General features: G+C 37.2%; 3 protein-coding genes across 5 annotated transcripts in view; 1 reads left to right on the top strand and 2 right to left on the bottom strand.

The window, feature by feature from the left end:
- The window catches only part of snd1 (staphylococcal nuclease and tudor domain containing 1), a 164,349-nt gene extending 152,316 nt beyond the window's left edge, over positions 1-12,033 (bottom strand). Inside the window, exons 1-5 of one of the 2 annotated variants that reach the window (XM_079869438.1) lie at positions 11,728-12,033; positions 8,569-8,718; positions 5,970-6,090; positions 5,731-5,812; positions 2,208-2,368 (exon numbers count right to left, since the gene is read on the bottom strand). In XM_079869438.1, coding sequence (XP_079725564.1) covers positions 2,208-2,368; positions 5,731-5,812; positions 5,970-6,090; positions 8,569-8,718; positions 11,728-11,805 — 592 coding nt within the window. In that variant the 5' untranslated portion in view covers positions 11,806-12,033. Of the gene's footprint in view, positions 1-2,207; positions 2,369-5,730; positions 5,813-5,969; positions 6,091-8,568; positions 8,719-10,431; positions 10,499-11,727 lie in introns of those variants that run through there. The other variant, XM_079869439.1, reaches the window with a different exon arrangement.
- A 5,033-nt stretch (positions 12,034-17,066) lies between these two features.
- pax4 (paired box 4) lies at positions 17,067-20,074 on the top strand (the record flags this gene model as incomplete). The annotated part of the gene is made up of 7 exons (XM_079869627.1): positions 17,067-17,171; positions 17,282-17,336; positions 17,769-17,902; positions 17,980-18,195; positions 18,453-18,543; positions 19,727-19,858; positions 19,965-20,074. The coding sequence occupies exons 2-7, from the start codon at positions 17,303-17,305 to the stop codon at positions 20,072-20,074; spliced, it is 717 nt and encodes a 238-aa protein (XP_079725753.1). The 5' UTR covers positions 17,067-17,171; positions 17,282-17,302.
- Positions 20,075-23,376: 3,302 nt separating this feature from the next.
- hgfa (hepatocyte growth factor a) overlaps positions 23,377-27,067 on the bottom strand; it is a 21,509-nt gene continuing 17,818 nt past the window's right edge. For both annotated transcript variants that reach the window (XM_079869782.1, XM_079869783.1), the window contains exons 15-18: positions 26,660-26,797; positions 26,477-26,583; positions 25,149-25,291; positions 23,377-25,051 (exon numbers count right to left, since the gene is read on the bottom strand). In XM_079869782.1, coding sequence (XP_079725908.1) covers positions 24,869-25,051; positions 25,149-25,291; positions 26,477-26,583; positions 26,660-26,797 — 571 coding nt within the window. In that variant the 3' untranslated portion in view covers positions 23,377-24,868. The remainder of the gene's footprint in view (positions 25,052-25,148; positions 25,292-26,476; positions 26,584-26,659; positions 26,798-27,067) is intronic.

Here is a 27,067-nt window from a genome sequence, read left to right as displayed (position 1 = left end):
AAAAACAGTAATATTGGAATTATTACAATTTAAAATAACTTCATATGATATGGCATGACATGGTTTTCACAATAACTGTGAAAATAATATAGTATTATAACCATTTTTGCTGACACCGTGGTACATTTTATCAGGATTTTTTTGAAAAATAGAAAGTTCAGGTAACATTTGTAATATTTTAAAAGTCCTTTTGATCAATTTAGAATAAAAGTAGGCTAAACATTTGAAAAAGAACACCTTTATGAACTATTCTAATAGTTAAAACCAAGACAATTCTGCATGTTAATGATTTGATTGTTGATTATAATTTTGTTTTTCCTATTCAAATTGTCTGCCCACTACACAAAGTTCATGTGATGTCACGGCATGTGGGAAGCTGACAGTATGTAAACAGGCCTCTCTAGTTCTGCATGGTGCCTTGACTTGAAGAGAACAAATTGGCATGTTTAAAACTCACTTGGCATTACTGCACAGCGAGGGCCGTGAAATAATTCACTAAGAAGGTGGATCACAGTCACGCTGGAATGGGTCATGTGGCCAAGGGTGTTTAAATTCATTATTACAAACAACGTCGCAACTTTGACTTCTGATTAGCATCTAATAAGCTTGTTAGCTGCGGGGGGAAATGGTGCACATTTCTATAGCATTTAATGACTCAGTTCTTCATTTGCAGCGAGCTGGCTAGCCCTCTAATGGAGGTTAACTCTCATCAGGGTTAGTATTCAGTTTGAATAGGAGAATTGAGCTGTGTGCAGAGCTGTGAAGAGGGAAAAAAAATGGGCATCTGGAAGAATGAGACACTCCAGAGAGCATTATTAGTGTGTTCAATTTTAGCTTTTGTCTGAAGGAAACACTAAACTGCCATAATTCTAAGGTGGGCCTGGTGGAGCTCAACGTGCAAAACTCCCCAAAGTCTTTATGATATAGTGGTCCCCAATGTTGGGGCAAGTTACTTTTAAAAGTAATGCGTTACAAAATTGTTACTCCCTAAAAAAGGTAACTAATTGCGTTAGTTACTTTTAATGAAAAGTAACGTGTTACATTAATTTTGCATTACTTTTTCTGACCTGGGCTGGGCTTGCTTGTTTTATAGTATTAAAAAAAAAGAAAAAGAAAAGGGTAACACTTTATTTTACAGCGTCCTTGTTACATATGTTACATGGACTTACCATAGTAATAACAGTAAATTATGCATAATTACAGTACATGCAACTAACCCTCAACCAAATCCTAATCCTACCCTAACCCTATAGTAAGTACATGCAGTTAATTACTATTACTCAGTACTTAAATATATAATTACACTGTAACAATGACACCTTAAAATAAAGTGTAACCAAAAAAAGTAATAATTTCAGCTTTTTCACACCAAAAGTGAAATGAATAAGCAAATGCAATGAAGTAAATGCAAATTCATGCCTGTACAGTAAAGAACGCAGCTCAAAGAAACCTTTCAGCTGGACTGCAATTTTTGGATTGAGCAGACGCAGGAAAGAAAGTCTAACACTCTTTCTTAAGCAATAAAAACAAATGAAGTTTAACTAAAGCCATTTTTGCTTATTCATATGGTTGAATTGGATCATCAAAGGTCAGCAGAAAAGACACTGGTTAATAAAGTGAGATTAAATGCATAAAGTATATTTGTGCAATTTAACATTAAATTGCAGGTTTTCATAATATTCTGAGTCTGCATTTCACAGTTTTTATTAGGTTTGAGGAATACTGAATCTGTTTTTGTGCAAGTGAGATGAGTAAATGCATTGCTCACAATTAATCTAGAACTACAATATCCATCATGTTTACACAGCACTGACAACACTTCTGCACTTTCTCTGGTTTCTCTCAACATGGGGACAAGAAAGGTGTCAGTCAATAAAAGAGAAAAATTAACTTGCTTCACTTGTTTGAAAAAAGTAACTCAGTATTTGGTTGTAAATTTAAAAGTAATAAGTTACTTTACTCGTCACTTGTACAAAAGTAATCTGATTACTTAACTCGCATTACTTGTAATGCTTGTAATTACTTTGATTGTATGATTATGTCAATGTATGACCTTGCTTTACTCATTAAAATCAAGTTTATTAGTTTATTAGTAAATCTGCATTTATGAATATGAAATTGGAACTTGAACACTTGTGATGTTTGCCCCAGCATTTGTGTGTACTGGCCTTCAAGAGCAAAATATGTGATCCACAAACCAAGCTTACCATTGACTGGTTTCTGGTGGAGGGAGTCTACAAAGTTGCGAGGGTTCTCGATGGTATACTTCAAATCTCGAACGGTGTGTGAGCCTCCACCCTCAGACCACAGTCCCTTTTTACCAGACTTGGCTTGGTCCTCCAAATCACACAGTCTTGCCTGCTCTGGACTGAAACATACAGAAGTGCACAAAGTCCAGTATATATCAAATTACAGACCACAGAGTTTACCACTAGAGTTTGGAGAACTAAAAATAAGACAAGATCATTTTAGTCTGCCTTTCTTTTCCCTTGGGACTTCAATGCTCTGAGCAACAGATGCAGAGGTCTTTCACAGAGAGCAGCACCTTTCTGAGACCTTGATAAGCTCTTCAATTGGGTTTGTTCATTATCAAAAGCCAACACATGTTTCAATTAATTCCTCTGTTGTTCTAAAAGCCGTCATTATCTTTAAGAGGAATTAAACAGTCTGACCATGGCAGACACTCGTCAGTTTTTTTAATAAGGCTCTGTCAATGCAAGTAGTGCTGGCCTTAATAATGAACAGACTTAAAGAGGTAAGACAGACCGACAGAAAGGACGAGAGAGGGATGAATCAGAATCTATGATGAAAACTGTTTTTTTTTTTACTGGCGAAAAAATGTGGGTGGTGAAAGTCAATTAATTAAAGACCCAGTTTGACCAGAGGCCCTGTCAATTATGTATCAGCTCCTGCTTTAATGTATTGGCTCAGACAGCAAACAAATTATGAAATCAAATGATGAATTACGGGAGTTTTGATGGCAAGATCGCAGAGATTGAATAATAAAACACATTCAATGATAATTTAATCTTCAATATTCATATCTTACTGAAACTAGATGAAGAGACAAGATTCAAAGTGCCTTTTAGATATACCAGATCTACTGAAGAGCTTGCTTGCTGAATTTGTAATAGGCACTTCTCTATAGTGATATTATTTTAATGCATGTGAGATTTGAAACTTGCTGAAAAATCACCTACACTTAATACAGGACATGAATAAGAAATGCCGTCTCTCTGCATACCTTTGTCACCAATTTTAAACTATTAAACTAACTTAACTGAAGTAACTAAGCTAAAGTTACTGCCGGAGGAATAATCATAATACAATTGGACAATTGGCCAGTAAGAACTGTGGTCTTTAGCGTCCTTGTTAGCGCGCCCACCTCCCATGTCAGAGACCCCGGTTCGAATCCCACTCGGAGCAGGTCGAGTAGGACCAGTCACATTTGGTGCCGTGACCCGGATAAGAGTGAGGTTTAGGAGTGTATTGGACGTAAGCCTAGAGTGCGTTTCCCATACAATAACAACTCGCTGCTTAACTACCAAAGTATGATGCATCATTGAAGAAATCAACTACTGTAGTCAACATTTGAAGTGGATCAAAACCTTTCATCGAAGTTATACATGAATTTTGAACAATACCCGTTCTTGTCTTAGGACAACTTTGATGAACTTTTTTGATCCACTTCAAATGTTGACTACTGTAGTTAATCACGACTGTTTCCCGAAACCATGCTGTCGCAAATATGTCGTTCAACCATGTTGGTTAATAATGTCACACAGGTGATGGAGTAATAACTTCTTTTAATGAATCCATTTGAGATTGAATTAGTGCTAGATTTTTTGCTATAACTTACAGATATGGCATCTGAGGACTAATTCTCATTTTGCTTTATTTCCAGATTCAATCATAGGCTCATTTTTACGTACTAGAGCACGAACACACATGCACACTCTTCAAAAACAGTGCTTTAAATCTCTTGACAAACTAAAAGACAAATGACATTTGTATATTTTCAAAATAAAAGCTATAGATTGTACTAAATGTCAGCTTGCTTATTTTGTTTAAGATAAGGATTTATGTCTTGCAAACATGAAACTATGTTTCTAACCACAGGTTTGCAAATGTGCGAATGTTCCTTGGAACTATGGTTTTGGAAAACACAGACTCATTGAACTATTCTGATAAGGACGAATCTTGCAACCATAGTTGGCTAACAACGCTTTCGGGAAACGCACCCAGGTAAGAGCTGTGTGTGTAAACCTCAGTCAAGAGGCATTAGCGTCCTTGTTAGCGCGGCTGCCTCCCACGCCGAATTCGAATCCTGCTTGGAGTGGGTCAAGTAGGACCGGTTACACATGGCTTACTGGATTGCACGCTCCACCTTTAAATCATGAAATATGCGTAGGAATAACAACACAGTCTTTATTTCATCATACATACTTGCTTAGCACCAACAATTCTGAATGTCTTTTAAATATCAAAAGACAAATACCTGGAAAATGTTGCAAATAATTGACATGTTCTTTATCTAATATGTTAGAATAGTCAGCCCAGTTCCTTTCAAACTCTATTTAGTTTCCAGGCAGACTGATAAAGACCTGTAAACCCCATCTCCAGGAAGTTGCATTGCAGCCAGGCAATTTCATTGGACCTGGTGAAAACATTTCCATTTTTATGTGCAAATGGTTACAACACAGACTGTCCGCGGCCCATGGGAGTCTAGGATACTGCCACGTCTAATGGACACAAACACAAAGCTCACAAGATTCAAACCAGACATCTGGGTTCGTCTTCCAGCCTTTTCTGATATGCAAAACGACAATCCACAGGACAGATGTTAATACCCAACTCTTATTTAAAACTCACTCATGTAGTAACAGGAAAGCCCGGTAGAGCAAATGTCAAAGAAAAGTCGCCTTCTGCCTACTAAATGACAAGATCAAAGCTCCAATTATCCAAGCCTACATAAATTTTAACTACGAGAAATAAGAGGCTGCCAAATCTCCACAGCCATCTTGAGCGGTCTTTGTCTTGTAAAGTTTTATTTTCTTTAATCTTTTTAAAAGTGTGTCAGAGGGAGAGGAGTGGGCATCCATCCCAGCTCAGCTGTGCCTAATTGAGAGCTGGTGGGAAGAGCGCGGCCCAGGTTTAAACACGACTCCTTTGGAGATTATGATAGCCGATCCAGAGGGCTGTGATGGGCCACAGCAGGCCTGGCTAATGAGAAGGATTTTCAGGGGCTGTGGAGAGACCAGAGGGGCTAACACCACTGTCTCCTGCAGGGAAAATGAGGCTAAAGCAAACCGATTCCACTGGCAATTGTTCAGGGCCATTTCACAGAGTGGCCTGCATACGCATCATTAAGTCCCAAAAGCTTAGGACAATATTACATCGCTGCTAGCCAGAGGGAGAAGGGCAGATAGAAGAGACATGTAAAGAGCAGATGTGACTAGAAGAGGGAGTGAGAAATCAAATGGAGAAATATCAAAAGCAATAACGTTTGATAAATCAAGAGAGTGTCTAATGTAACTTCATTAAAGGTAAACACTGCCCCCTGCAGGACAAATAATCTGTTTTTACAATAAAACCACTGTGACAACAAAAATGATCTCAGCCAAAGGGGAAAACATAGCAGGCATTGTGGAGGCTTTGACAATAGGTGCAAGAACCGTACTGACACTAGTTGTTTGACGCTTTGGGAAAGAAAATACGTAGGTTTCTTACTTGTTTCCTCTGATGCCTTCTCTGCGAACTGCTGCAAGACCCTCGGCCACCAGGGACTCTGCGATATTTTCTCCTGATGTGTCTTTGGAGAGATCAAACCCAGAAGAGACGCGTTACTATAACAACACTAAAGTCAACACATCAGCCCAATTCAAGTATGCCAAATGCTCTCACAATTTAGTAAAACATGACCCAGAATGCGCTTCAGATCAGCACATGTGAACAAGCACACGACTCACCTTTTCCCAGGTACACCATGCCGTATTCTCTGCCTTGAGGTGTTTTATTCTCAACGGTGAAGCAGACTTCTTTGCCGATTACCTTTTTACGCATGAACTCTCGTGCCTGGAAAGCCCATGGCTGCAAAGAACACACAAAGCTATTTACAGCCATACAGCACTGGAGGATGTGCATTAGCAACTAAAGAGTCGCTATTCACTCTAGCGGGACTGAAAATGTTTTAACAAAACCGTATAAATGACCTGCAGACATTTTTTATGTATAATGAGGTGTAGAATTAAAGGATTAAAAACACAATGGACTTACTAAGGAAAAATCTCACAAGATGCCATGAACTACAGTGATTTTATGCACAACACAATTAATTGGCTTATATATATATATGCATTAAATACATTGGTTGGAAATACCAAGTGACAAATACCAAGCAAACAAACACTCGTCTGATGCGCGTTCTTAGTTTGACAATCTGCACACACCCTTTTGTTTAAAAGTCTGGGGTCAGTGAGACTAATGAGGGTTGCATTTATTTGCTCAAATTCAGTAAAAACAATAATATTGTGAAATATTTGTACATTTTAAAATAACTGTCTTCTAATTTAATGCATGTTAGAATGTGCTTTATTCCTGTGCTGGCAAAACTGAATTAAGGGGCTTGTAATATAATTTCAGCAAAACAGATTGGCCAAAAGCTCTAGTGTGTATTTGTGTTTGCACTTTAGAGAACGGCAAATGTTTTTATTTACGTGTGTTTGCAGTAGTGAGAAATGTAGCCAATCACAGACATGTTAGTTGATCTCTTGAATGCAATGGCCAATCAGAGATGTTTGATGATTTAGTCAGAATTCACTCACTGCTCAAGACGCGAGTTTGTTGGCAAATCACAAATCCTCTCATTATAGCAAATAAAGTGTAGAAACGATGCAAGTAAGAGAGTCATTGTGAAGTGCAGTCAGCTTCATTTATTTTAACGGAACTGTGTGAGATTGTGATGAACTGAGATGAGGGACAGGTTTTTAATGATTATCAAGGAAGCTGTCATTGCGTGCTTTTGAGGCTTTTTATAATCAATTGAATAAAACTTTAGTTTTTCACGCAGTAAAGAGGACCGATGGCCAATTACATGCTGCAAAATTTCGGAAGTGACATCTACATTTAAATGTGGAATTTACTCTTGAAATTGCTATGATTGATATAGTGATAACCATAACATGGGACAAAAATATGGCATGTCAAAAGAGAAATGCATTTAGCAGACTAATAGATTAAAGGTTGTATCAGCGATTTCAGGCCCAAAAAAGGCCCAAACATAAATGATCACATTCATCTAATCTTTCCTAACGATCCGACAGGGGGTGGGGGTGTTGTGAGGTTTTGTGCTCGTGCACGGCTGCACGCGAAGTCAGAGAACACGAGCGCAAAACCTCACAACACCCACCCCCTGTCGGTGATTGGTTGGAACACTATTTATTTATTTGGTTTTGATTGGTTGGTGAACCCAATTGTTTTTGTGTGCAGATCTCAGAGCCTAGGCGCGTTTTTTTGACGGCATGCTTATGGGGCGGGCAGCTAGCGGATCGTTAGGAAAGATTAGATGAATGTGATCATTTGTGACCCTGGATCACAAAACCAGTCTTTTGTTGCACGGGTATATTTGTGGCAATAGCCAACAAAACATTGTATGGGTCAAAATTATAGATTTTTCTTTTATGCCAAAAATCATTAGGATATTAAGTAAAGATCATGTTCCATGAAGATATTTTGTAAATTTCCCACGTTAAATATATAAAACATTTATTTTTGTGAGTGGATGCAGCACAATAGCCAATAGAAATGGAGAATTTTAAAGGCGATTTTCTCAATATTTCGATTTTTCTGTACCCTCAGATTCCAGATTTTCAAATAGTTGTATCTCGGCCAAATATTGTCCTATCCTAACAAACCATACATCAATGGAAAGATTATGTATTCAGCTTTCATATGATGTATAAATCTCAATTTTAAAAAAATGACCCATAAGACTGGTTTTGTGGTCCAGGGTCACATTTATGTTTGGGCCTTTTTTGGGCCTGAAATCGCTGATACAACCTTTAATAGAAAAATTATATTTTTGGAATTCTATTTCACTTATTTGTAAAAGAAATGACTTGTAAGTAATCTTAAGTAATCTAAACACCTGTATTAAATAGTAGTATTAAATAGTATTTAATAGTATTAAAAGTAATGTGACTTTGCCTCAAATAATTCTCAAACTATTTGTTATTAAATAGTCAAAACCTGAATAAAAAGAGCCAAAGCGGCTTTAATTTCACATCAATTTCCCACAACGCTGTGATTGTTTGTTTTGTTTGTTTGTTTTGGTGCTATTGAAAATGTATGGAAAGGTTGTTTTATTTTTTTTATATAAAAGTTTTTATTTTGTGTAGAAAACATAGCTAATAAATTAGCATACTGGGGGGGGAAATTATTTGGTTTACTTTATATACAAAACTTCACTATGAGAAGAACAAAAATAAGAAAATGACTATGAATCAACACGTTAAAACTAAAAAAACCCAAGGGCCAGACAGAGCAGCTGTGTGCAGGGCTGATGTTTACCTCATCCGGTGTGTCCTTGGTGTCTGGTTGGGCCTGAACTGCGCGACGGGCCAGAGCTCCGGCTCGGATGTTACTCAGGTTGATCTGCCGTTCTGGAGGTGGTCCTCCTCGTGGCTGACCCCTTACAATGACAGCACAACCAGACAAGACCTGCGAGGAAACAAATCAATGTGAGCGCACATATAATGTTTCATAATTAGTTGATCATTCCAGACATGTCAATGATGATGAGTTGTAATTGTGCATTGGCAGTGCATGATACAAACAATCAATCCGCAAGTCAAACACTGAACACCTGAGGGATCTGATCATGATTCCTGTAGGGCCTGCTCGTTTGTGTTTGGCCAACAGTTGAACAACCATTACACCCACAAAACAAAGATAAAATCAGTAAAACAATCACCACCGTGATAATCACAACATGACGTCTCAGCTTTAGCAGCAGCTAAACAAATACTTCAAACAAATGAGACCAACGACCACTTGTGTATTCACGTTAGCATTTGAATCAGCGCTTGATCTCTGATCTGTGTGAGGTATTTACAGCACTGATGTTTACAAGCCTCGTCATGCTTACTTTATGCTGAAACAGTTGTTACAGATATCTGACAGTTGCTTATCCAATCAGTTATTAGATCACTGGCGTTCCTCCAAACTCCTGAGACACATCTGCACCATTACGAAATGATTACATTAATTGACTAAAGATCACATTGATTCTGTCTCAATCTTTGATCCTCAAACACCCAATAGAGATATCATACCATGTCCCGTTTGAGAATATCTATTTATTTATGATTTAACGCCATATCAGCAGCAATGGCTATATTCATGGCAATCAACATTATTTCAATTTAAAAATTCTGATTATCATGAATTCAAAATTGTACAATTTTTCTTAAAAAACAATCAATTTACAAAATCTGCCCACGTATACCAATAGTAATAACAGTAATAATAACATTTACATAGAATCTTTCAATGTAATATTTGTCAGAATTTGAGAATATCTAAGTTATTGTCCTGCTCACATTGATTCAAACTCAAAGCCACATGTCACAAACACTGGTTGATAGCATCAATGATGATTGTGCAACCCAGTGGTGTTCTGGGCTTTACTTAAACTTATTAAAACTCTAATAAATCTCTAATAAATCAAGAAAGCGGAGGCCAAACCGAGAGAGAGTTTTTTCCTCTAGAGAGGCCCTGAGAGCAGAGCGCCTGTCTAATTACCGGCTGTATGGAAGCATACACAGGCCTCTGTCACCACAGACAGATTCGGAAAATATCCATGAATTTCCCAAATCCACCACGCTCTGGTTAAACAAGGAGTTGAGCAAGAGTGGGAAGTTCTTTGAAAAGTGTTATTTGATGTTTAGGCTAAAATCAAAGCTACACAAGACAGGCCGTGACATTTCACTTACAATAATTTATCACGGTAACCATTTCAACCAAGTGCCAGAAATGAACTTTATTAAGGGCCTATATTAGCCCTCTGGAATTGGTTATATTGACGTAAAGCATCCAGCTGAATCAATTGATTCTTAATTTAAATAATAATGAAATGTATCTGTAAAATCAGCATCAAATAGCGATAAATGATGCACAAGACATCAACAACAAAGACATATTTAAATGTTTTGTTTATTTAAATAATATTTGTTTACAGAAACATGAACCGGTTTTTGCCCCAAATATAGTTTTAATGTAGTAACAATGGTGAAAACTATGGATACCAGATACATTTTGTGGCAGTTTTATCCTCCTAAAGAGAGGCTATAATAACAAATGAAAACATTAAAACAAAAAAAGCTAATTTCACGGATAATTAGGTTGAATAAAGAGTTTCTACTTCTGGGTTACCTCACGTTTTCGCCATGTGTTTTTCCTTGGAAAACCTACGTGTCAGTTTCTCCTATCTGCTACCCCTTCATTGACCAGAGCAGATAAAAAGTAAACAGTCCAAAACTGCAGCGCCTCGCCTGGTCAAGTCATGAGGAGCTCAATGAGTCTGTAACAACACAGAAACTCTGTAACACGCGAGCGAAACTCGACGAGAATTTCACAGCGAAACTCGAGCGAAACACACACGAGATCTCACACGCAAGACTGACAGAAGAAATCTTAACTTTGACCTTAAGTTCAAATTAAAGTGTAGTAACCACTCATCTATATAGAATGACATGTAGATCAGTGTTAGTAACACTAATCATAGTGTTGATTCCAGATTTACGACTATGACAGTGTTTGATTCGGCAGAGAATAAGTGTTTTTGAACGAATCTTTTAATCGATTCATTCGTTCTCATTCAACTGCATGGACAAGTGCATTCAAAAACTGTTTTTGAGAACTATTGGGAATGTGTAAAAATGACTTTTGACCACAAACAAATAAGTCTCTCACATTATTTTCTATATGTTATCAAACAAATTCAAACCCTGCAGTTGGAGGATGAATGAAAAAATAAAGCTGCTTTGTTGTCATTTGGGGAAAAAAAAATAATAATATTGTTAAAACTCATTCACGACATCACCGAATCGGTTGAGCAAGTGAATGATTCAATAGACTCTCTCGTAACGCATACAACACTCTCGTGGCGCCACCTCCTGGAGGTGCAACCTGGACGAATCCGTAAAATGAATCTTTTTGTGAACCGATTCAAAAGTTTCGAGTCACTAGCATGAGTCAAAATCCGTTAACTATCAAATGCAACCCACAAATCTAGATTTTGCGTTCAGATAAACTCTAGAACTGTTTAAAAAGCTCAGCTTTGATACAAGACAGCTGTTTAACAAACTACCAAGAGTTTGTTATGAAATATGTGCCTCTTTGCAAACATTGAGCTGTAGCTGCAAAATATTTAGACTTAGCGACTGGTATATAACAATGTTAGGCTTCGTTTATAACAGCAAATAAAAGCCGTCAAAGGACACTTTGAATATAACGTTGGCCATCTGGATCACAGCTGAAGACCGCTCAACTTCTGTCAATCTCTGCTGATCGTGGAAACAACTTGAAGACTCGCCAAAACTCAAGAGAACTCGTGGAAAACCAACAGGCTGCATAATACATGACTGACATGAAAGACCTGAACTTTTAAAGTCTTTGCTATCACCAGACCCCCCTAGACCAACACTTGTGCCCCGTGTGCTCTCCTACCATCTTCACTATTCCCCTCTGCAGCTGCGGGGCTGAAGTTGGGTTGGACTGAACTTGTGCCTGTACTGCAGATGCCATGTCCGCTGAGCTGGATGAGTATTCCGTTAGGGAGGGAAGAAAGAGAGAGGTAAAGGAACCGGGAGAGTCCTATGAGACGCCTCTACTGTGAGCCGAGAAAGGGAAGAAGAGAGACTGAGCACGACTGATCACGCTTTGCTTAACCGGAAGCACAGCGTTGGGATGTACACGTCGAAATGTTGCACTTCCTCGGTCACAGCGTCACACTCGCGCTCTGAATGGGGCGATTTGGTTGTGACGTTAGAGCCACGAGTGATGACATCCGGTGAGTGGGGAGGTGCGACACGTCAGCACAGATTTAAAAAATACGTGTGCACACTACACATATTCACATTCACAACACACACACCAATTTGATATTTATTAATTTATGTTTTATTATTATTATTACTTATTTTATTTACTTTGCTACTATAACTATTTATTTATTTGCTTTTATTTACTTTTTTTTTACTTTGCTACTGTTTCTTTTATTATCTTTATATTGGCGCATATTTTTCATGAGTAAGCATACAGTCACCAACGATAGATATATTACTGGAGCTTTAAATAAGAAAGAAAGAAAGAAAGAAAGAAAGAAAGAAAGAAAGAAAGAAAGAAAGAAAGAAAGAAAGAAAGAAACTAGGCTACTTTATAGAATAAATGGTAATGTAATGAAATTGAATCCTTAATTTATTTTTGTATTATTTTTTTTCCCTTTATTTATTATGGACCTAACTTTATTTATTTATCTATCTATCTATCTATCTATCTATCTATCTATCTATCTATCTATCTATCTATCTATCTATCTATCTATCTATCTAACTATTTATTTATTTGTTTGTTTGTTTATTTATTTATTTATTTATTTATTTATATTTGTTTGTTTGTTTGTTTGTTTGTTTGTTTTGTTTGTTTGTTTTGTTTGTTCGTTTATGCATTTATTTATGCATTTACTTATTTTTATTTATTTATTTGCACACGTATTTATTTTCAATATTTATTGATTTATACAAATACTTTTCTCTGTGCAATATGGTTGGAGGCAGATTGAGAGATCATTGGTTGAGAGATCATGTATAGAAGCCTGTATGGGTCTATTTGTTATATTTTCATGTGTAATTTAATTTTCCTTGAGTTTGTAAATTGAAATTGTTCAATAAAATCAACTGTTATAACACAATAGAGCCTTAAAACGAACATTAGTTTTTAGGATATCGGTATTAATTTAAAAAGAAAGAGAAACAAATGAATTACTGTCAGTCCCTAAAACATGTGAAAACACAAAAATACAAGATTTGTCCATTGTTAATTTGTTAATTGTGTAATTTAATCTACGGCCTCCCCGCAAATACCTGCATTTTGGAATTGATTTATAGAGAGTGTACCATTCAAATTCAAATTCCTGTTGAATAAGCCGTGGTGCACTCTAAAAATTTTAATTACATGTTTAACCCAACGTTTGGGTTTGTCCATATTTGACTCAAATTGGGTTAAAACAACCCAGCATTTTTTAGAGTGTGGTGATAGCCTGCTATACCGAAACTGAAAGCACTTATAGGCTATGATTTTACGTTCGTTTGTAATTCGACGGGTTTCATTGTGCATGCACCATAACTGTCAAAATATGACACACATGTTCTGACATTAATTAAAAGACTCCATATTGAGATGAGAGATCAATTAATCTATGGACCCCCTGTTAGACAATAATGCTGCGGAAGAACTTACTGGCCACTAGATGACACCATTTGACAAATATTGCATTGACTCATAACTCATATTACACTTCTCCATTTCTTTAGAATGAAGTGAGACATGTTGACATAGACCTCTTTTCTATTGATTAAGTAGATCATATTGAACTTATGTTAGAATAGAAGTAGATATATGCATTGGAATCGTTCTGCTGGAACAAATAGAAATGCGCGTGCTGCCCTGCACCAAAATGATCTTATTATTTGAATTCGGGTAATCTGGGACATGTTTTGCAGTTTTGACTTCTGCGATTTATTTCTATATCTATTAGACTTTCAACACATTAGACTTTTTTGAAATCCCTAATATGTTTTCTAATCACACCAGAAGAAAGAATGTAGATATTATACCCAGAGGAGACATGCCACACCTATTAGTGTTTTTTGGCCAAAAAAAACAAAACAATAATTCTGCCTGAATTTGTTAATATGGGACAGGTAACTTTGTAATCTGGGACACGTGTTAGGCCTAAAAAAAGAAGAAGCCTATATTCACCATACTTTATGCATGCCAAACACAATATCACCAATTTTTAAAAAGCATTATGGAAAAATTACAAATAGGCTACGGAAATCTCAATAAGAAAATGTATATTATTCATAGAAATTTCATTAATTCATATATGCCTACACATATAGGTTCCAATATCAGGAAAGATAATTTCTAGCACAGGATTAACAATATACTGTTAATTTATTTAAATTCACTTTTTAATATTTTAAAATATCAACTAAAATTTAAGCAACAGCAAACAACTATTTGATTAACGGATTATTCATTCGGTTATTCATTTAAATTCTCCATTCAAATTGTGGCTACTCAGGGAACACACACTCTTTGCGAGAGACTCATCAAAGTGAGAAAAAAATAATAAGTAACCCGCCAAATTGGCTAGTGATTTGACAGCGTTACCCGCCACAGTTGATTATTATCCGCATTTGGCGGGTTTAATTCCAAACCCTGATTAGCTTTATATTAGTGTTCATTTTAAAGTATATCAGTGGTCTACCACTAAGTTGTAATGGGATCTACGATAAGGTGGTGTATAGCTTTGTGGACAGCTGCAATTAAATTACACAGTTGGGGAGAAAATGTAAAAGATTAGATACTTACCTGAATTTTTGCATTGGCACATAAGTGCACTTTCTCAGGTGTAAGCTACCCATAAGCTTTGGTGCGAACAGTGAAAAATAAAAATAAAAAAAGAGGCCATGGTTTCCTTGATTTTAAACCTAGTGTCAAAAAAGTTTTTATGTTCTCTTCATTTTAAAGATGCATCCGCAGTATTTAATTTGATATTTGAATGGCACACTCGTGTGCGCGTTTGGAGAGCTCCATGTACACATTTACGCGGGTGCCATATCAGACTTTAAGTGCTATAATTCAGAGCACAACATGGAAAGATGAATCGTTAGTGTGGCTTTCATGATTTCTGATTGCACAAGATACGCGAACATATCAAAATCGTATTGATTTAAATGTTCAAATTGAAAACATCCCCAAAGTGCCAGACAGATTTGCGCACAGAGAGGGCTTCTTCCTTTTTTATCTCATTTTTGAAACTTTAACTCATTTAATTATCTATTTTCGTTTAACAAAACGAGTAAAAAAGAACGCAGAGCTCTCTGAAGTAATACATAAATATGTTATTTGTCTTTTCGTCTCGTTGGCAAGGAGATGTTGGCGTTCAAACCGGTCGTCGCGTTTATATGTGCATCGTTCAGTCCTGCAGATATTATTATGCTGTAAGGGGTGGTTAATATGTAATTTGCACCATATGGCATTTTAAAATCCAACCTTATTTCCACAATCTTCGATCTGTGTGGATTTACCTAATGATGCCCAATTAGTCATTGAGCAGGACCAAAGATGAGGCTTGTGTGGATACTCTCGCGCTAATATTTGCTCTCCAAATATTTCCTTTGAAACGTTTACAACACATTTTATCTGCTGGCCAGACAAGGGACATCTGGGAGGGTTTTCAACTCTCGATTTTTATAAATAAAACCACAATTGGTTCACATTTGCCCCTCGGACTCTATTTGTTCATGCTTGAAAGAAAATGTAATAAAAGGGGCTCCATGATGGATTTATGATTTATCAAAAGCACTTTACCATATGGCAGTCGTCTTTGGAGCAGGCTTTCAAATGTTTGCTTTAAAAGAACTAAATCTGATTAACATGTAGCTACAGTCGTCGCGTGGAAGGATGAAAGATGCGTCAGTCACGTGACAGCCGGAGAGCCTCAATCTCCAGTCGTTTGAGAAGCACAGTAGTACAATAGGGCTTGTGGGCACATAAATGAGTATAACATTTCAGAATTATCGTTTGGAAGCTGACTACTTTCATATGTGGGCGAGCACTGCTTTCATTCGCTCATTCAGAACATCATGGGACCTGTTCAGCGCGGGCTGGTGCTGAAATCAGACACTTCACACACTTGGTGCTCTCTATTCGCTCAGCAAAGGCGATCCTTCAAACTCATTAAGCATGCAAGCGATGCTTTTCTAAATGAACACATCTTCTAAGTAAAATAAATACTTTGGGCTACCTACTTTCTCTATATTCGTGCGCCTCACATGTGCGCAGGGAACCTGTAAGTCTAACCACTGCATATGTCCCATTGGTGCACACAGTGCCAATTACACAATGATATTTTAGGGGCCACTGTTTTTAGTTTAGTTGATTATTTTTTTGAAGATTGTTTTTCTGGGCGTAATCTGTTCAGGTTCATCTTTGGCACTATCGCCTCTGAGTGCCACAGTATTATCTAAAATACTTTCAAACTAATGACTACATTCAGTATGGAATGGAAAGCGCGCAAACATCATTGAAGTGAATGGACGGGTTTCGCCAAACAACACTTTTAGCGTCAAATACGCGCTTATATGCTCTAAACTCTAAACATTACAAAAACGGTGTTGCAATCCTTCACTCTCAGAAATAAAGGTACAAAAGCTGTCCATTTTAGGATAGCAAAGGTATAGGCCTACATATTTATATCTAGAGTGCAAAGCCTACCTCAAAAGTCTACATATTAGTACCTAAATGGTACATATTAGAACCATCCCAGTGACAGATTTTGTGGAACAACATTCCAATCAACCAATCAGATTTGAGAGACAAGTTTACAGTTTATGTCAAGTTTAGACTTACAACTAGGTGCTTTTACATCAGTGTTATTCCAACACTATCCCCTTTTTGATTTTAGGGATAAGCCTCTCTTATGAATATGGTTTTAAAAATCCGTTAAAAAATGAATAGGGCACAACGAATTTTATTAATATGAAGGATTTTTATGTATTGATGTTTTTTTTTTTTTTACAGGTGTTTTTTGAATTTTGCACTGCAGTGCGTTGTGCTTCAGGGTTAACTGAAATGTCCGTACAATTAATGCATAATGTCCTGGCAGAAAAATGCTTTTTCTACAGTGTGAACCCTGTTGACTACATTGTCACCATCGAGCGTCTATATTTACCTTTTTTTTCCATATGTGCACAGTACGTCATCTTGATAAGGACACTAGGTTAGCTATATAAGAAGTCGCGCGCGGGGGCAGTGAGGGGTCCACGCGCAAGGACGCATCTCCTTCGAGAAGAACAGCACAGAAAAAGACCGTCTTCACTGTAAGAATATTATTACCCTTTCATTGTAGTTTTCTTCCCGCATTAGATTTCAGGCTAATTTAAAGCATTAAATGTTTACTAAAATACTTTTTTTTTTTTTTTTTGGCAAGGCTACCAGGTGCCCATTGGGGATGTGCAGCGCAAACTCTGTTCTGGGAAATGAAGGTCGGCATTTAATCGTTACAGTTATTCCAAAGATTTTCAACTCCTGAGTAACTGAGTAAAATCAGTTGTGCCAACGTAATAACATGTTGTTCATTTAACCTTTTCTGCCACTTTTACGGATGAAGAAATTGATTTGAAACTCTGAGAACTCCAACAGCCTATATGGAGCACACAATTAAATGGATAATAATTATGAAACTCTATATAGCCACATTTATTCAGCAAAGGCGCAGAAAACTAGACCCGTGCTGATTGTCCATGAGTGGCAAAGCATCTCTGATGGTTCACATTAAAGCAGAACCAACCATAAATTTACCTAAACTCTAACATTAACTTTTCAAGTTGTTCAGCTGATTTTGGAAGAAATTCCACTGCATTATAAATGCGCAAACCTCCCAGTAATGAAGCTTTATCTATGGATATATGTGTCAGGAGAAGAAGGGAGTGTGAATCAGCTGGGCGGTGTGTTTCTGAACGGTCGTCCTCTGCCCGTCTGTAAACGGAGATTGATGGTTGAGCTCGCGACCGAGGGCGTGAGACCGTGTGAGATCTCCAAAATACTCAAGGTATTGAGTCAAATTCTCACCTTTACCATGTGTTTATGTCAATATCTACATGCGGGAGTAACCCTGTGCTCTGTCAGGTCTCCAACGGCTGCGTTAGTAAGATTTTGGGCAGGTTTCAGCGCACAGGGGCCATTGGTCCCAAAACAACGGGAGGCAGCAGACCCAGACTCCTGACTCCTGACGTCATCTCCATCATAGCGCAGCACAAGCGGCAGAACCCCACACTGTTCGCCTGGGAGATCCGACAAAAACTGGCGACAGATCGAGTCTGCAGAGGAGATACAGTCCCCAGTGTAGGTTACAACACTTATAGAGGTTTTCCGTGTAGGCCAATGTCTGCATAGAAATGAAATAAATAGGTTTTTGCAGTGAAGACCCTTTTTTTTTTTTTTTTTTTTTTTTTTTTTTTTTTTTGCTTCCCCAAAGAACTTTTTGGTGAACAGTTCTTAAAATAACTCGAAGAACATTTTAATAATCTAAAGAGCCATTTTCTACTATAAAGAACCTTTTGGGGGGAAATATGACTCAACGAATCAATGATGTCCATCAGGTGTCATCCATAAACCGGATTCTTAAGAAGATTCATCTAGATGTGGACATGATGGGCAGTGCATATCCAAGTGTCAAACACATTTACACAGGTAATCTATTTCATTCATAATTCAAATACTAGGGTGAACACAGGTGAAGCGAGACACTTGTCACTGCTGTAGTTTTAAAATGTCATCTGATTGTCCATGTTGCTCCAAATGGCACAATGCCATTTTAACCTGTTACTGTCTGTGTTCTGATATTATAGCTTCAAAAAATGAAGATTTTTTTTTATGTTTTTGAAAGATGCTCACCAAGGATGCACTTATTTGATTAAAAATACAGTAAAAATAGTAATATTGTGAAATATTATTACAATTTAAAATAATAGTTTTCTACTTTAATATATTTTAAAATGTAATTTATTCCTAATAAATAAAGCCCAATTTTAGCATCATTACTCCAGTCTTTAGTATCACACGATCCTTCAGAAATCATTCTTATATGCTGATTCAACGCTATCTCACGACCAATTCGTACAAATTCGTACGAGTGAGGTCGTACGAATTCGTACGATTTGTCTCTAAACCCACGTGATGGGTAGGTTTAGGGGCGGGGTCAGGGCAGGTCATTCGTATGAATTCATACGAATTGGCAATTCGTAAAATAAGTACGATTTAGCTAAAATCGTACGAATTCGTACGAGTGAGGTCGTATGAATTCGTACGAATTAGCCACCTCGTAGAATTCGTACGAATTGCCGTGAGAAGCCCAATAAACTTTTCTTATAATTATCAATGATGAAAATAGTGGTGCTGCTTAATTGTTTTGTGGAAACCAATATACATTTTATTTTTCAGGATTCTTTGATGAATATAAATTTCAAAAGAACAGCATTTGTTTGAAAGTGACATCTTTTACAACATTATAAATGTCTTTACTGTCATTTTTGATCATTTTAATACATTATTTCTTAATAAAAGTATACATTTCTTTAAAAAAAAAAAAAAAAAAAAAAAAACCGTACTAACCCCAAACTTTTTAATGGTATAGTGAAAAAAAACACCAAATCTACCACCAAATTTTGGACTTTGGACCAAAAAGAAGACTTTATTGTTTTACTTATACTGCACAGTTTAGGTTAGATGAACTTTATGTTTACTAATAGAAGAATATGCCCATAATGATAAAGATGATTAAGTTTCCCATCTAAAATGTCCCACATGCATTCATCCTATTGGTCTTGAAACAAATATGTCTACTAACCTTCTCCGTTCACTTCCTTTCACCCAGAAGTGGATGAGCACAGGAGTTTACACACAACCGCTCAGACAATTCATCAACAAATGGACACAACCCTGCGAGGCACCTCTCCTCGCAACAGAACAGCTTTCACACCAAATCAGAGTGAGAGGTTAGAGAAAGGTGATTCACTTTCAGTCAATTCAATCTCTCACTGTCTGCTCAGAGCCATCTGTGAGCTATTATACTGACATTGCAACATCTCCCCTTCTGATTTCTGGCCATTCAGAGTTCATCCGTGGGCTTTATCCTGACCTGCTGACCAGAGAAAAGCTGTCTGAGGAGACAAACCTTCCACAGGACACCATAAAGGCAATTCAGATTCTAAGTTTCAATTAACAAATGCTTTTTTTCCTCATAAATAAACATTTGTCAAATGAAGAAGATGCTTTCAGAGTTGGCATACTTAAAGAGGCTTGTGTTAGATGTTTGACCTGATCTTGACCTTCCATCTGAAGGTTTGGTTTTCCAATCGCAGAGCGAGGATGAGGAGGGAGCGAAGGGAAGACCGTAGTGACTGTGGATCACTGGGTAAGTGCTGATGTCTTGTTTTCATTGTAGAATCACATAGTCTGCATTATAAATGATGTCTCTTTCTCAGGTGTAACTAGCGCCGGGTTTCTGAGAAGTAGGGATGCTTTGATTTCTCTGCCAGCGACCTCTGCCAGCTCATTGGACGGTTACTTGGCTCATCACACACAATCCAATTTTCCATTGGCACATCACAGAGACAAAAACACTTCACCATGGGCTCATTTGAACTCAAATGCAATGTCAACATGTCCATTGGAGAGTTTGATGCCATCATGTCACCAACATGGCAACATGGAATCAGATTACCGATTGGTTCCCTTGAACACAGACGAAAGTATCTTAATGGCTAATCGCTCACAGTGGGCTTCTTATCAATCTCTGATTGGACTGAATGTTTCAAGGTTTTGAATTCCAAGATGGCATTCCAAGTCCAATGCTGTGGACAGTAGAGGGCAGCAAAGGAAAGAAAAAGTGGCATTTGGTCTGGACAATTTTTTAGACTAATAAAAAACAAAAGATGTTTTTGATATTTTGATTGTATGTTTTAAGTGAGAATAAAATGAAATAGTGAAGCGCTTTAAAAATTACATGGACTGGAAACTGTCTCACTTATTGTCTGCCTAAAGATTGTTTCTGTAAAATCGGGAATAAACAATAAAGAGATAAACCTACAATGCAAAAACAAAACACTTTTTTTTTTTTACTTATTGTCTTATTGTTAAAAAACTAAATATTCTTAAAATAAAATGAATCAAATTATAAGCAACACAAGATTTTAAGACTTTTATTTGTCTACATTTTACAATGTATCTTTAAAACAAGATTTTGTATCATTTTTGTTTATTTAATACACATTTTTAACTTACAAGGGAAAAATATCTGAAGTCTTTGAAAATATTATCTGCAATTTATTGTTTTTGTTTCAAGGATTTATAAAAACTTTAGCTGAAAAATAAGACAAACTGCTAATTAAGAATTTTGCGGCATAGAAACATTTCAGAGCCCCTTTATTCTACATTTAATAACAAAAGTGATTAAGCTAAACAAATGAGCAAATGGGTGTTTTTAAAACATATACACAATGCAAAATAAAAGTCCTAGTGGTCATCTCGCAGCACATGCACCAAGGGCCCTGCTATTCAGGTCAAATAATGATGGCTAGAAGACTGTCAGAGCATCTCCAAAACAGCAAGGAAGGTCAAGGGTTGGTTATACCAACCAAAAGTGGTGCAAGGAAGGACAACCGGTGAACCGGAGTCAGGATCTGGGGTCAAAGTTCTGCTGGGAAACCTTGTGTCCTTTAACAAGTACCACCTACCTTAAGATTGTTGCAGACCATGTACAACCCTTCATAGCAATGGTGTTCCCTGATGGCAGTGGCCTCTTTCAGCAGGATAATGCACCCTTCCACACTGTGAAGGGATAGTTTGAGGAACATGACACAGAGTTCAAGGTGTTGGCCTCCAATTTCCCCAGATCTCAATCTGACCATGGAGGCAACCTGCAGGACTCAAAGAATCTGCTGCTAATGTCTAGGTGTCAGATCCAACAGAACACATTCAGAGGTCTTGTGGAGTCCATGCATCGATGCAACAGAGCTGTAACAGCATGAGTGGGATCTGCACTATATTAGGCAGGTGGTTTTAATGTTGTGGCTGATCAGTGTATAGTACTCTCTCTCTCTCTCTCTTTCTCTCTCAGACCACCTCTGTCAGCACAGGTTCATCTGGTAAGAAATCTCTCCTGTGAGCTTTGGACTGGACTCGCATACTTCTACACGGTGAGTGAACGAGATCAACACTTGGACACAAACCAGAATGCTTCAAGCGCTAACAGGGAGTCTGGGCTACTCTGACAAACACGCAGAGGTCAAACTCACAGGCTTATTTCTAATATAAATGCCATGAATCTAAAATTGTTAGTGTTTATTTTCCACATTCGAAAGATCAAACACATAAACTCTTTCTACATGCATTAGGAAAGTCTATAAAGAAAATATGCACCACTCTGTACGAGCAAGATGCTCAAAAATAAAATAAAAAAGATCGAAGAGAGCCATTATACGAGCAGTTAACAAAGCACTGAAGCAGAAAAATGACTTCAAATGATTACTCTCAGAGAGAGTTTGGGGTGGAAATGTGGTTTTCTCTTGATTTAAACACAAAACCTCTGTGTTTTACTGTACATTGGAGTCCTATAGAAGATCAGACGTCTCGTGTCTGTTCCAGTGGTTTTCAACTCTTGTCCTCTGGGATCCCACGACAGCATAATTTGTTCCAGCCTTGAACTAACACATCTGATTCAACAATAATCAGCCTCCGCTGGATTAATTGAATCAAGTGTATTAGTTTAACCTCATATGACGGCAAAAATCCATCACTGATCTGAAACGGCTTATTCATGAGAGCTCTCCTGACTCTCATCCATGATTGCTTCAACATACTGTCTGCCTGCTCCCGTTTGACTGAAGTAACTGCTTTATAAATTCAGTTAGCTTTTCAACAGTTTGAACTCTGACCTTTGACCCTTGCTGATTTAAGTGCACTGGAGGAAACTGGAAACTATTGGCTTTGGTCTGCAAGACCTTTCTTCTCACACGTCCTTTTCTATCGCCCATAAGAAGGGGTTGTATTCATCAGCTATGGGTCGCCTGAACACACAACCTTCTGAAAGCGAACCAACACACACGTTCGGTGGGACGAAACATCAGACTTGAGTGAATGGAAACCATCAGGCCATTGGTCTCAGAGCAGCAGAGAAAGAAACATACATTAGCATATTAATGATCAGACATTTTTCAATTTAACAGCAGAGCTAGTGTTATTTACACACTATTATAGTATTTATTAATATTTTGAATTTGAATTGATATGCTTTCATTTTAAATTTAGTTTGCATTTAGTAATCTTGTTATGTGCTATTGCCAATTTCCATTTAATCCTTATTTATATAAGTTGCCAGATACGTTTAATAAAAAAAAAAAAAAGTTTAATAGAAACTGAAATATTGCAAATGACCAGAAATAACTTTTTTAAAAGTTTTAATTATTTACAAATAAAACAACAAAAAAGGTCACATGTGTATTTACTTACATTTTAAAAGTTGGAAATACAAAAAAGTCATAAAAATAGTGTTAAAAACAACAGCAGCCTAGATATTCAATATTAAGACCACTGATGGCAGCAGCGCAAAGAGGAAATCACAAATCCGAAGTGTTGACAATATAAAGTGTGAAAATTGATACAATGTCAAAACACAGGCACCTTATATACATAGCGAGCATATTATTTACAATAAAACACATTTTCGTATTAAAAACATTAGTTTAAACAGTTACCCTGCCTGTTCTCGACTGCGTTACTGTTCAGTACTGCAGTTTGATTAAGTATCTTTGCACTCTTGGCTAAATTTGGACTTAAAAGACCCTCCACATGGACACATGTGCGGCTTATAAACCTTCGGGGAGCCGTCTTTGAGTCGAAACGTCCTGTTATGACCCAATATTTTCCTTTAAAGACATATCGTCCTTTTGTTTTGTTTACAAATGTTATGTTTCAAATCTACACGCCAGATTAAACACAATAAACACTTCTGGAGGATGAAATGCCATGACTTCGGTCCATCTATAAAAGACATAAATAAATACTCTGCGAACTGCGTATAAAATTTCGACAGATATATTACACCATGTGAAAGGAAAGACCTTCAGATGTTTGTAATTTCAGATCTATAAGACCTACGGATGCACAGAGTGACATTCGCACACTCTTTGGAGTGCAGTACATGAAACGGCCCCAAAGGGGCCACAGAACGCTCCAAACTGGAGTAAGGCAAGGTGCGAAACATTAGAATGTCAGTGAACCCTTCTGGAAATGTGTGATAACATCCCATTCGGGCATGAAAACCGGCCACGGTGCAGACTGCCGCTCCAAATCTGATTTGTGAAGTGGTTGATGTTGAAAATGGTGTATTGGAAACTGTGATACGGAATTTCGTCCTCCTAAGCTGCACCTGAAATGCCTTTAAAAAAAAATTACATTGAGGAAAATTCAGTTTGTGCACAAGTGATAACACCTGGAAAAATGCACCCCAGTGAAAACAAAAACTCCGTCCTGTCTGAAAACGTAGGGTTATTGACATCTTCAAGTATCTCCAGGGAATGACATTTAGAACATCTGCTCTGGTCTGAGACAAATATGTTCATATGGATGAACACCACAGTTTCTTCTAATTGCTTTAATTTCCTCATTTATCCATCTGTCCTCGATTTTTGAGTTAACTCACCAGCCACAACAATCTCCTACCAAAAAAAAAAAAAAAAAGTTCAAAAGTTGTAATTTCCTCCATTTGTTGGTTAAAAAAAAATTTGTCTGATGTGTGATTTTTGCAGTTTGTTTGCGAGAACATCAGATATTCTTGTCTTGCACCTTTTTTCCATACCAGTGGTTTTCATTTCATTTTTAAAAAACCCCAAACCAAACTCTGGCCTCCAAGTTTTTTGTACACCAATCGTACAGCAACCATGGTCTTCACGTTGTAGATGCTAAAAACCATAACACGCCATGAGTATATTATCCCCACGCTGGAAAATATAACAGTCTAGTAACTTATTTCCATGTCCGAATAGTATTTGAAGACTTTGCGGATCCATTCAGAGTAGAAGGCCACGTTGACGAAGACAGCAGGACGCCTGGCGACGGCGCACCCACGACCGTTGATGCTCACACCCACTATGACCTTGCTTTCTCCTTCCTGGCACACCAATGGGCCACCGTAGTCTTTCTGTAAGAGGTGAATAGAGAAGATTAGAGGTCACAATCATAGAATAAACACCATCCTCTGAAACGATGCTCCTCAAAGATCAGGATCTGACTCGTACCTCACAAACACCCTGGTCTCTCTTGCCTCCAGCACAGATTTTGGTCTCTGTGATTGGCAGAATACCTTTGTGGCTTTGGGAACACCTTTTGTTGCTGACAATTGGAAGCCCCACCATTTTCAGACTGCCCTCATGTCCCGTGCCTAAAAGAGAGGTCAACGGGTCAGTTTTAATAGAAATGTAATGGTCTGGAAAGTTTCCATGCAAGTTCAATTAGCTTCCTTTATTTGGCCTTATGTAAATATCGGAAGTTTGGAAAAATGGGTTAAATATGAGCTCAGAATGTTTAGTTTGTTCAAGTGTGTATTTTAATGATGCTGAGTCACATTAAATATTTATTTGTGTGTCTTGTTCTTTGTCCACAAGATACAAACACGAATAAAAGATCATTGTGATAAGTCATTGTGATTATTAAGACCATCTGAATGCATTCTAGAGCTGTGTTTTGAAGTAAATACCAAATACCAAATAAAATTTTAACCATTATATACCATTTATAACCATTTTAATAAAGCAAATTCTTGGGTGGAAAATATTTAAATAATTATGGTCAGACTTTAGATTAGGGTCCAGCTTACTATTACTTAAATATTAACTACGACTTTTGCCTCAACAAACTCCTAATTACTGCTTATTAATAGTCAGTAAGGTAGTTGTTAAGTTTAGGTATTGTAGAACATGGTTATTCAGAATAATGCATTAATATGTGCTTTATAAGTACTAATAAACAGCCAATATCCTAGTAATATGCATGCAATAATAAGCAACTGGTTAATAGTCAGAATTGGACCCTTCAAAGTATTACCATACATTTTTTTTTTATAATATTATATTAACTATATAATTTTATTTAAAATCATAAAATTAATATTACTATTCAGCACTAGTTAGAAGGAAAAAGGAAGGAAAAAAACAAACAAATATATTTATTACACATAAATAGTATATATATATATATATATATATATATATATATAGTTACCGGTATCAAATTTAATGCATATATTCATTTTGAAAGCCCTAAAATACATATTAGGACAGTTTTGTGTTCGGCAAAGAGCAAATAGAATAGAATTTACCACAGTACAATAAAATAGAGTTGAATAGAATGGAATCAGCAAAGAATAATTAACAATGGAGCATTGCACCTTGAATATTAATCATTTCCTCAGTCCTCAGACTCAATTATTTTGCATATAACAACCAGAGGAACATGTCATAATTATTTAAAAGGCATTTTTAATCTTTCCAAACCCCAAAACAAACTAGAAACCAATAATTAAACAATGTTGCTGTATAGAAAAGAATGGAATAGAACAGAATAGTACCTTTAGTGTCTCCCCAGCCATACATGAGGCAGTGAGTGCCTTCTGCAACAGCACACCCTGCGACAGGAAGCTGCACAGTTCGCACATGCTCAGAGAGAGGGGCAGGCCTGGGCATAAGACTATGAGTTACCATAAGGATGGATGGATGAGAAGATGAATGGGCAGATGGATAAATGCACTTACGTAGTGAGTTTGAGCAGGGCCAAGTTGGATCCCTCGGGCCCGCAGACCACATGTGCGATCCGGAGATCCTGCGTGTCGGCGGACGCGTTGAGATGAAGAAGCCCCACCTGCACGGTGTACTCCGAGAGATCAGGAACACTGAGGAACAAACAAGCATATATGTCAAAAACAGAAGTTTCATGACAACTAAAGTATGCAACTAAAGTATCCGAGTAGAACGGTGATAAGTCATTTTTAGCCTTCTGGAAATATATAATCTGGATTGCAGACGTAGCAGAGCAGTCATTCTACAAGCATGAGATATGTATGTTGCCGAGCGTTCCTGGTAAGCTCATCTTCAGTTCTGATCAAGGCGCAGAGGTCAGTTCGAGGAGCATCCAGCCCGGTTCTGTGTCTTCATGCAAAGCA

Source organism: Squalius cephalus, assembly GCF_949319135.1.
Source record: "Squalius cephalus genome assembly, chromosome: 4".
Classification (NCBI taxonomy): Eukaryota; Metazoa; Chordata; class Actinopteri; order Cypriniformes; family Leuciscidae; genus Squalius; species Squalius cephalus.
The sequence above is the reverse complement of the archived record's forward strand: the minus strand, read 5'-3'. Positions and strand labels throughout refer to the sequence as shown.